The sequence below is a fragment of the Ctenocephalides felis genome, unplaced genomic scaffold, assembly GCF_003426905.1.
Source record: "Ctenocephalides felis isolate EL2017-DRISC unplaced genomic scaffold, ASM342690v1 CF-g0.4_SCAFFOLD_01604, whole genome shotgun sequence".
Taxonomy (NCBI): Eukaryota; Metazoa; Arthropoda; class Insecta; order Siphonaptera; family Pulicidae; genus Ctenocephalides; species Ctenocephalides felis.
The window spans coordinates 37,486,479-37,498,991 of record NW_020537758.1 but is presented as its reverse complement, the minus strand read 5'-3'; the positions used below and the strand labels follow the sequence as shown (position 1 = coordinate 37,498,991).

The 12,513-nt window shown below is 27.1% G+C and overlaps 1 protein-coding gene across 1 annotated transcript in view; it reads left to right on the top strand.

Annotated features, from left to right (window-relative positions):
* The first annotated feature begins 776 nt into the window (after positions 1-776).
* The window catches only part of LOC113373000 (brain tumor protein-like), a 37,992-nt gene continuing 26,255 nt past the window's right edge, over positions 777-12,513 (top strand). Inside the window, 2 exon segments of the mRNA XM_026613339.1 lie at positions 777-893; positions 2,067-2,292. Of these exon segments, the coding sequence (XP_026469124.1) occupies positions 2,288-2,292 (5 nt within the window). The 5' untranslated portion in view covers positions 777-893; positions 2,067-2,287.

The window sequence follows — 12,513 nt, the reverse complement described above, 5'->3', positions numbered from 1 at the left end:
GATTTTTGATTACGGTACGGGAAGTTCCAGCAATTTGCCTTAAGGCACGATGCCATGCACCGTATAAGATATAAAAAATTACAATTTTGAATGAACCTTTTCAAATTTTGACAAATCTTCAAATTTCTTTTGATAAATTATGCTCTAACAGCACTGAACACAAAAAACCCTTTTTATATAATATTGAAATTTTAGAATACATTATTATTAATGTTGCTTTATATATCGTTATTCCGAATTAGAATAGAATAATTAAGATAACTCAATTTGAATGTTTTATTTTGAGGCTAATGTTCTGATAAACGAATTTCAATAATTTAGCTTTCAATATTTAATTATCTCAATGTAGGCGTAAGGATTGCATCTAATACAATTAAACATTATTATTAAAATTACTACAGTCCATTTTTTAAATCACAGCGTCACATTCATGAATGCTCTGTCCCAACACTTACTTCCCAAATTTTCCATGTCCATTTTTTACGTTCCATTATGTCTCAATGTAGGCGTAAGGATTGCATCTAATATAATTAAACATTATTAATAAAATTACTACAGTCCATTTTTTAAATCACAGCGTCACTTTCATGAATGTTCTGTCCCAACTCTTACTTCTCAAATTTGAATTTCCCGCGCCCTCATCTCCGTAAGGAGTCGTTAAACTGCACCGTCCCCGCTCTCGGCTGCGCCCCTGTCGTCTATCTCACACCACGTGCGCGGGCCCTCTCGCACCCGTTACGATGTTTGGCCGCCATTATGGCATTATAACCTCACAAACCAAACATTGTACAGGCGGCGTCATTCGATGACAGCTGCCCGTGGATTGCTAGTTTTGAAACGCGTTTTTGTGAATAATCTATGTGAGGCTGTACCAAATAATGATCTAATCAAATGTGAGTAATTAGATAATTGTATAATATTTAATTGTTTGTGTGTTTCTGTGTAAAAATCGGCTATGTCGATCGGCTTGTAATTGTTGCTCGTTTTGACGTGTGCAGAGGATTAGGCATCGACATCCTTTGTCTCGATGGTTTACAGAACGTTTTGCTAAAATTGATATTGCTTTTAATTCATGATTATATTAGTTTTTATTAAATGTTTCATTACGATGGCGTTTGTTAGTTTATGGTTTGTACATGTGCTTTATTGTTCGTTCACCTCTCTTGGATTGAGTTATTAACTTACTCATGAGTTAATGACGTTAGATTAACATCAATTCGCGGCAGATTCTTTTTAAATATTCTACTGATTTAAATATATTTATATGTTCTATGGATTTATGGATTTTATTGCTTTTTCGTTTATCAAATATGTTTTTAAATAAACTCTTGTTACTGAGAACGTTTATCTTTAACACATATGACTAAGGATGTGTAAGTTACAACCTGTATGTTATTCATACAGATATATTTATATATAAAGAAATATATTTATTTTTACAAAGACAAGAGATTTATATATACATACATGTATACATGCATACATTATATAATTTTTTTTAAAAAATCGATTATGCATTATATGCAAAAAATTTTTTTTTTTCTCTTTTTGTATTGAATGTTCTGTGTACATATGTATATGAATGTAATGAGACAAGATTTAGAATTTTCCCGACGTCGTTAAAAATGTTATCATGGATGGATATTTTTAAATATATGATTTGCAAATATGATCAGTTGATTGCATTTCAAACCTTATCGCGATTTCATTATATCGGATTTCTTTAAACAAATGTGATATTGTTCTTTAAATAATCTGTACAATTCATACACAGTCTGTCTGTTTGTTTTTCAAATAAGCTGTTGAAATATTTGTATATTTTCTATTTGTGGTTTCAATCATAATATTATTTAAAGTTGAGACTTAATTACATATTTTGATAATTTGAGCATTCCCAGTTAGTTGTGATATTATTAGTAACATTTTAATTAAAAACCATTTGTAAGTAACTAATCGAGTATTTGGATTCAAGGCGATTATGTTTTATATTCCATACTGACTCAGCTGTTTCTACTTATATTTTACTACCATTATCAATATTTTAATTGATTTCTTTCTATTTTCAGGACTGTGCATTTTTACAAAAGACTGGCTAGTGTTTAAGCAAGAAAGAATTTGTTTTTTAAGTATTGATTTTTATTTTTTTTAAAATAAGTATTATATAAAAGTATTGTGAATTTAAATTTTGAGATATTGTATAAACACTAGTATATTCAATATTCTATACAAAGTGTGCGAGGAGGCTGAAGATTTTTTTTACGAGTTATGCTAAATTGAAGACATACAAATGAGGTAAGATTTCTAATTCATAGTTATATATATATATATATATATATATATATATATATACATGCACTATTGATAAAATAATTTGATATATGATCAAATGAACATATGGTCAAATGTTTCTTTAAATTATTTACTCGAACAGCATATGTAATTCGAATTATTATTGAATAATAATATGATTGATTATTTTTAATGATTATTTTGAAGTGGCATTAAATAATTATCTGGATTGGATAAATAATAATGCAACAAATAAGATTGTTTATGAAAGATATCGGTTAAGTATTTTTGTCTTCGATTTTGTGGAATTGGATGCATAGTTTTTTTTCTGCTGGATTATCTTTATCGAGTCCTTGATTTATTTCATTTATCTTTAAAACAAAAAACCCTTAAAATCTTCAAGTGGTTATAACAGTAAATTACATTCTAATTTTTTTTGTTCATTCTTGTCTTGATTCAATAGTGATTTCTTTTCTTTCCAAATAAATACTTCTGGAAAACAATATGTATGATGAGAAATTTATAGTTTCACTCAGACCTTCAAATCTTTTAGAAGCTACTACAATTTGGAGTAATAATTTACTTTTTATATATTGGATACAATCGTTTTTCATAGTCAATTGGTTATTTGAGCAATTACAATTTGTTTTTTATTATTATTTTTTATTTATTTCTCTCCATTTGTAATTCATTTTTATTTTATTTCTTTTTGTGATTATTATTTTTTTTATTATTATTATTATTATGTGTAATTTAGACATAACTCATAGGATCTGTAAACAACTTTGACTCATATATAATATGTAATGAATAAAAAAAATGTATTGGCTACAATAATTTTAAATTAGGGTTCTAAATAATTACTTCATCCAAATTTTATACATTGAAATCTTACTTGTCTTCTGTAGTTACCTGTTATCACCTGCAGTGATAATTCTTATTTTAATAGTTGATGACTAATGCCTAACTTATACTCGCGTACTACATTTTACTATCTCTGTTCATAAGTATCTTTTTCAATTGATATTTTTTTTATTTATTTATATATAGAAGAATATTACATAGTTCGTTCAGTTTAAATAATGAATGTTTGTGTAATTAGCACATTTCCATTCCGGCATGGAGCAAATAAAATATCTGCTTTCTTATGCTTTTACTTTCATCTCAAGCCGTAATACTGATGTTTGCGATACGTAATTTTATAAACTACTTATGATTCAATAATGTTTATTATGTATTTTTTTGTTTAAGTTGTAATATTCGAATTCGTATTTTTAATACTCCAATATATATCACTAATCGTCATAATACTTATTTTAAAAATTTGTTTAGGACATTTAATTTTTTTTAAATTAAATCTTAAGAGTAAATTTTCGTTTAACAGTGCTTACTATGCAAAGTCAGAAAATACAAATTGATTATTTAAAATCAGTTTTTTCCATAAAATTTTGAGTGTATCTAGCTTTTGAGGCAATTGAATATTGTAACCAACTATTTTGTATTTCCCGTAGGGTAAGTTATAGTAATAACAAAAAAAATTGCATAAAAATGAATGTTTTTATATATCTTCACGTTTCAAAGGTTTCTGAAGATTTTGACATACCTTAGAAAATATGGATGTGTGTGTGTGCGGATACAAATTTTCGTCGACGATTTCGGGAACACCGATCAACCGATTTGAATAATTCAAAAAACATTCGATTCGTTTTGATAAGGAGACGTGCTGATTAGTTTTTGGCAAAGGCAGGTCCAGCGGTTATGGACTCTCAATAAAAATGATTAAAAAAAAATGTCATTTGGCGGTCAAAAATGTTTATTGGACATATGTACATCAAATTATCAGATATTTTAATAATGTGTACACATTTTGTGTAATTTTTTTGGGTTTCGTACCAAGATTTTTAATTACGGTACGGGAAGTTTCAGCAATTTGCCTTAATTCACGATGCCATGCACCCCAGGAGTTAATCTATTATAAAATTTCTTAATATTTCTATAATATTGTAATTTGTTAATATATCTATTATACATTTTCCAATGCCCCACTGGTTCTTATTAGCATATCTACTGTCATAAGTCTTTTCCCATACTGTAAACTAGTATAGTTATTGAGATGTAGTTATCGTCACGAATATTATATATAGCGCGTTGTGCTCAATGTATGTAATGCAAAGAGAGATGTTGCATAATAGGCGATAAAGCTAACTTTCAGAGTCGGTGAAAGCACTCTTACTTTTTTCGTTTTATTTCGTTCCTCGCAACAATCATACGCGAAGACAAATACAGAAATGATCATTAAGTTACATAATTATTTACGTAGAGGAAGTCTTGTTTTATATACACACATTTAACTCGACTAATTACTCATTTTAAGAAAATCTTATTCCTATTCTTATTTCATTCTTAGAAAATCTTAGCTTCTTGAAGTAAGCTGCTAAATCATAATTGATATAAATAATATATTTCCTCTAAAATATATCTATAATAATTGGTAGTTCTTATAAAAAATTCTACTTTTTTATTAAATTGGGCAAGGTGTGTTTTAAAAACAAATTTGTTATTATACAAAACGAATTGTTGCACCAATAGACCTTATAATAACTTTACCTTGTATTACAAAGTCTATGGTTGCTCTACATAATTTAGAGTAAAATTTATAAAAATTACATACTTATATTTATTTATAAATGCTTATATCTAATATGACTTATCATATTAGTTATTGATTTTTTTTTATTTATTCATACCATATTATATAACAATCAGAATTATTTACAGGCCCTATGAGTTATATGGCTAAATAGCGGAAAATAAAAATAATGATTATAATATTCACAGACAAAAATAAAAAAATAAAAAACAATAGAAATGAATTACAAATAAATAAAAATAAATAAATAGATAAAAAGAAATTCTAGTAATTGTTTCAATAGGCAATTGACTATGGAAAACAATTAGTTATTGAACAATTGAATCCAATTTTAATTCTGTAAAGATTAAATTTATGTTGTTGATGTTTAAATTTTAATATATTTTGATTTTTACATACGATTCTTGAAAATTTGCTGTAAATATGTTCAATAGATGATACCAAACGTGAAAAGGCATTGGAGTTTTTTTCCAATGATACAAGTGTTACTAGAAAATTTGAAACAAGTAATTATATTTTATACTTCAAATGCTACGTGATTTTTTTTTCTTTGAATCCGATACTGAAAATTGTGTATTTTACCCTCTGCATAACTTTCAGGTCAATTTCAAATTTTTGGATATTTTCCCAAAAATTATGGCTTTCATGCCAACTGATAACTATGTTTATGGCCTTTACTAGGCCTTCCAATCTGAAATAATATCTTCATACACAGAATTGTGAAACATTATTGGCGATGTGACTCGATAGTTGCATAATTTATTAAAACCGAAAAAAATGGTTTAAACAGAACTTTTTGTTTTCCGTTTGCAAATATAAACTCTTTTTTCTATCAAATTCCTAATTCTATCCAACTTCTATCTTTATTCCATTTTTCTTCTTCATACTTCTTTTTTAATCTCAGCACATTCTGATATTTTTTCTTCTTACTCCTAATACAAATCAGCTTTTCGAATTCTGTAATTTCTATTTTTTTTAATTTTTATTCAATTTCTACTTAACAAATACAATTTTCATTTAATTTCAAATTACACACATTTTTTTATAAATTCTAAGTCAATGAGAGGATTCGATCCAAAGATCCCTGTCGTGTGAATCGAACACGCTACCAAGTGAGCTATGCTCGCCACTATAAGGTTTCAGATACTTTTGTTCCCCTAATTTTTTGGATGTAGCACAAAAATTTGGTCTATCGAGGGTTAAATAGTAAACTATTTAATTATTTTTATATTTTAAAATTTAAATACCTTTTGTTTTGGTTTGTAAAAAGTTATGATTTTATCATTTGTTACATTTCATGTTAACATTCTAGATTAAATATAATAATTTGTGAATGTCTTGTTAAGAATATTTTAAGATTCTTTGAAATGTAATAATAAAAACTGAAATTCGTGGATTTAATCAATGCAAAAGAAAAAATGCTGATCTTGGCTTGCTTATGAATGTGTTAAAATTATACTTATATTTAGTATGTATATGTAATCTTCAGTGAATAAGTTTAATTCTTATTTTTAAATTACCTTTACCATCTTGACGGGGACTGCATTAAAATCTTGAGTAGACATTTAATTTCATCATATCATCTCTTGAGTAAGCTTTTTAATTAATAAATCTCTTCAAAAAAACGTTTAAAATTAAATTAATTAGAAATTAAATTAAAAATTTCAAAAGAGTTAAGTCAAAGTGTAAGTCTTGATTTGAAATTTTAATTTATTCAAATTGTAATCATTTTAAACAAATTGAGAAAAAACTGGTCATACCGTAATTGACGTATTGCGTTTGATATTTTATGATGAGTTCTTTATTCATCTTTCGAAAGTAAAAGCTGTAAGACTACTTCATGATTTTAGTTGATGACGCCTCTCACTTACCCTGGATTGAGGAATCTTTGTACCAATTTGTTACATTTAATAATAACAATAATTGGCTCAAAAATAATTTAGTTTTGAACTTATGTACTTTTTTACCATATTGACGTTTTAGGCAAATTCTGTCATTAACTATCATAATTGCTTAGTTTTATTTAAAAAATAAGCGTCTTATCTATGTAGTTCATAACCGATTATCTTGGTTTTAAAAGGATTTCGTCTTCTGAGCTTGTTTATTGTTATTATATTAATTTAATATCCTCTTAGCCGCTATCTTGTCCCCGTTTATTTTAAGTAAACATTATTCTTTGTTTTATAAACACCGTCTTTCTCGCCGGAAGTTTTTTGGTCTAGATGTCACATCTTTAAGCTTTCGTAATCACTCCGAATAATCCAAACAATAAATATTTGTAAATACATCTTCAGGTTTTGTTTGTCATTTCGCTAATTGCTAATGATTAGCGGTTTGTTGATACCTTAATTTAGACTTTGACTGATAACAGCTGATTGTTAAATTCTATTCTTATCGTTGTTTAATCTTCCACGAATTTAAACCGCGTTCTGGTTTATTTAATTAATACGTTAATTACACAGAATCTATGCTATAGATTAATTTTATAATCGGTTAAACAAATAAGATGGTTAATGTGTTGATCTTTTTTTTTATTTAATCATATTTTATTTGTATTACCATAGTGGAATGGATCGTAGCTTGATCTTAGTTTTAACTAGCAAATATATAAACATATTCAATAAATATGAGATTTATTCCAAAGCCAAATTTCTATCATTCATTACTATTTCAATTTTCTGCAAAAATATTGACTTATAGTATTTTACTGTTAATTCTTCTTATATTATATACATATATGATGTTAATTATTTTTTATTCCTACACTTACTGGATGTATATTTTATATAACAGCATCTTGAACTTTTATTTTTGTATTAATTATATAAAAAACATCATACAAACATCATAAAAAACATACATATATGGTCGACTTTTTTTAAACTTCTATCTTCTTGTTCAAAATACAAGTACAGAATATTATGAAATTTAAAATTACTTTTAGTATTGTTTTCTGTACTGGCTGAATTTACACGTCATTTAAATTTAAAATTCTCATAATCTATACACTAACAAAATGAAAAAAGTGGAAGTTTTCAATCTTTTATCATGTTCATAGTGTCTATTATCATTATTATATTATCTCCAGAACTTTTGTTTTATTCTTAAGAAATGTTACTATGTAATTGCAAATGGAATTTTCTTTGTAGTTCAGTTGACATCAGATTTAGTTATCATCTATTTTAGAATTTCTTATTCAAGTCAAATCTTTAATCGTTTAATCTTTTTAATCTCTTTACAGCATAATCTTTTGCGAAATATACCTTCAATGTTCAAACCCATAATAAACTGCTGTTCTCATTAAAATCTTATATTTAAATCATTAAAAGCTTATATTTAAATCTATAATCTCAACTTATTTATACGACAATTATTGGATGGCATAGATAACACAGGCCAACAAAGAAAATGGTGCAAACGATTTTAATGCTGTTTTTAAGTATATTTGGGGCGGTGATTTAAAAAATGACATTGTTTTTTTCTATGAGCTTTAGTTTTTAACATATGATGTATATGATATATAAGGAATGAAAGTACAAAATAGTAATACAATTCAGAATGTTATTTTAATGAGATATGCCTACTTGTACATACAAACTTGCAAGACTCATTCGTGTTAGTTGGGACATTAGTTGACATTGTGAAAAGTTCTTTTCCGTGACGATCTAAAATGGACCTGGTTTCTTCGGCAACTTTTTTCCAAGTTCCAAACTAGAGCTGATACAAAAAAAAAGTTTTGCAGCTCTAACATTTGATGCACCAAACAAAAAAAAAATTTGAAGGCATGTGTAATTGTAGATGGGCTTGTTAAAGCTATCTTAATTTTAAAAGCGTTTTGTATCTGTTTTTTTTTTAATTGCAATATTGGTCACTACAACTTTTTCAATCTGTTAACTAAGTCATAGATCAAGTAAGTATTCCAAATTTTTGCTGCTTTACCAAGTACTTCTAAGTTTATTCATATTTGGGTCAATTTTCACTTTGGTTCTATTTTTCTAAGTTCTATAAACAAAATTCTTTGTTTCTGTGATATAACAGCAAATAAAAATAAAAGTTGTGCATTGTATAACTACATCGACCTCGTTATGTGACAAGCGAGCTCCTCCGTTGGTGAAATTAATTATTAATTTATGTATTCCACTTTCGTTGCATCACAGACAAGTTATATACGCATTCTTAACCCACTTGGATAAATTTATTGGATGTATTATGTGATTCGATATGATCTAACTTATCACTTTGTATTAAATTTGCAATATTATCTATATTACCTATTTGCAACCAACCGACTAAGACCATAATTGGCTTTTACTTTACTATGTTTGCTATATCTATTACCTGCTGACATTGATTGATGCCTTCGTTTAGTTAAATTATATTAAATGAGAACCAATTATATATTTTACATGAATAAATTACCCAGAGAAAATTATTTATTAGCAAAATTGTCTGCTTGTGGCGCAGTAGGGTGCAACGTGATCTTCACTTTTAATTAATCAATATTTCTTATTTAACGTCTATGAGTTCGATACTTGATTTTTTCAAAATTATTATTTCTGGGATTTCATGACGAAATATTATCTCTGCCCAGAAGCCAATTAATATACCAGGTTGCTTTGAATCATCATTTATAGAAAGATTTATGAATATTAAATCTTTTAATGCAGAGAAAAGATGTAATTCATTAATTTGCATCTCCCAGAGTTCATTTGCGATAAGATCATCAACCTTTCCAGTTAGAGGACAGATTCAGCTTAAAATAAGGATTAAAATATGCAAATAACGAAGACTTTGATCTTTGAAATGTCATGAGTAAGTGTGATAAATTTTCAGTGTTTGTTCACTTATGGCTCACCTCGGCCTAACTTATGCTCGTAAAATTTTCTGTGAAGTATAGATTTATTTTAACATTTAACTACTTCTGAAGCATATAGTAGGTACTTCCAACTGCTCCATAATGATATTTAACTTATGGTGCCTCTGAACTTTAATTAAATTTTGGTATAAAATATGGTTATTGTAGATATATAGATGTGGAGTTGTGTTGACAAGCAGAAGCTGCATAGATAAATCATCAATTTTATAATTTATGTAGATTTTTATACCAGGCATATTATTACATATAAGCCATATTTGTAGCTATATCATTGCATTAGTCCATTGGAAAACTATTTATGCGAATTGAGATTTTATTATTTAAATGTGATAAATGATATCAGAGCAGTGGCTTCCTTGTTGTTACGAGCTAGTAAGTAATTATTAAATTTTATTTTACCCAATTTTCCAAATCCGTTAATGATCAATAATAATAATGAGTAATTGCCATTGTCTCCTTGTATATCATAATTTGTATAGCTAAAGTGTCATGTACAGCTCATTTTATTTCAATATTGGTTATTATAACTCTAAATATAGCAGGAGGATGCATTCAAGTCTGAAGCAAGCCACTTGATTGTTTTGCGAAAATAATTATTGTCTGGTGTAAATATAGAATATTATAATTATTAACCCAATCAGTTTTTGTCTTAAAATATTTGTTGTGCCTTCATGTCAAAGGCTATTTTTTCCCAAAATAGTCATTTTTAAATTCTATGGTTAAATTTATATTTTTAGTCATAATTTGAAGCATTTGGAGCATGCGTTTTAAAATTATTTTTGATACTATAATATGTAAATACCGCCAAGAATATTTTTTTTTTTTTTTTTTTTTTAATTTTTAACTATGTTTTATTTAGCAATCAGAAATACTATATTCAGAATATTTTATGAAATTTAATAATTTTTATTTGCGATCGTAAAATACTTTTTTCTGTTCAGGTCACTGCGATATTTATTGGAACCGATTCAACAAACAAATCGAATACCATGCGGATTACTAAAATATGCATTCTAAAATTAAATATGCGATTCATTGTTTGTGTCTGCTTGCGTTCAGGGAAATATAGAAAATTTGTGGAAATTCTCATGAAAATTTAAAAAATATGCAGATTTTGACTATGGGAATATTTTCTTTATTGATTTGCCTTACATTATATTGCATTAAAAATTATGTGAATGATGTAAGATCATTCACCATAAAATAACATGAGGTTGATTTAAGTCTGGAAAATACAATGGAACTCACAATCAGTCGGTGTAGATTTTATTGTCTAATCGGGCTAATTAATAATAAGATCGCAATAGTCGACTTTATATTGAATTGATTATAAAGTGTGAAATCGTCTTCACAAGTTGTACATGCGTTTTTTATAATTAATGAATGAGCATAAATTAATCAATCATAAGAAATCTTTAGCGAATGAAAAATGTCGAGAATGAGTTCATAATATATAAAAGGCAATTTATAAACGATAAGCACAGATGACTTGTCAGCTGAACTAATACAAGATGTATTTATATGTATTATGTATTTATTATAATAGATAAATGACGACTTAAAATTATCATCAATTGAAAGCTTTATGGTTTTGGATGATGAATAAAACATTCTTAATTTTTTTTTGTACAAAATGCATTTCTAATTTTATTTTTTACAATATTGATTATCAATAGTCCAAATAATATAGGTGCTATTTTACTAATATCTCTTTTTTTAATTAACATTCAAATAAAAGTTTGAGACAATTACCATAGACCCCACACTATCTTCATTTCACCAGCATTTTTGCAATACCCAAAACCAATAAATGGCTTTTACCTGTTATACATATAGGATTGAAGTACATTTATTAAAATTTATTTCATTAGTTTAGGTTCGGAAATTTTACTTTTTAATCCATACAAAACAGAATTCCAAATAACTGAATAAGTACACTTTGTAATAAATCTTTTATAGAAAAACTCATTTTATAGAAATTTCAAATTGTTCAATGACTTTAAATTTGTGCTTCCTTTTAATTCTAGCTCTAATTTTTATGCAGAATTATTTCATTATCGTTCATTGTTTTATGTTTTGAACATTTTCAGAGATTGTCCGATGATTTTTATTTTATTCATTGTGAATTTGTGAACATGGATGGTGACATGTAAAATTCTTTTTCTATTGATTAAATGATGTTACATAAATAAACCATTATAATACCTCCATGGGCAAGCGGTTAAGAGCGACGGGACTTGTTTCAGAGGTCCCGGGTTCGATACCCACTTCGAGCAGCCTGTTGTCAGGCAGCAGTGACAACGATTTTCACTTAAAAATATAGATAGCAATATGTTTCGAAGTGAAAATAGCCCTTGTCCGGCATTGCTGCACCAATAAAATGTCAGCCCTATTAGATTAATTCTAATAACAAAAATCATCAAATATGGATGAATTAACCATTGGGTTACCATCTACAAAAAATATATACGAAGTAAGGAGAAGTTTCAGCTCAACAGCTCATAGGACGTAAGGTTCTGATTGCTGTTCAAAAATAATATAAAAATAATAACAATAATAATACCTCCATATGAAATTTTTCTTCAAATAATTGATATTTTGAGTCTCCAAACTAAGACTAACAATTTTTATTTTTTTGTTTACCGAATCGATCAGTATTAATTATATACACTAATCTTTCGAAAGGTGTACACCGTAA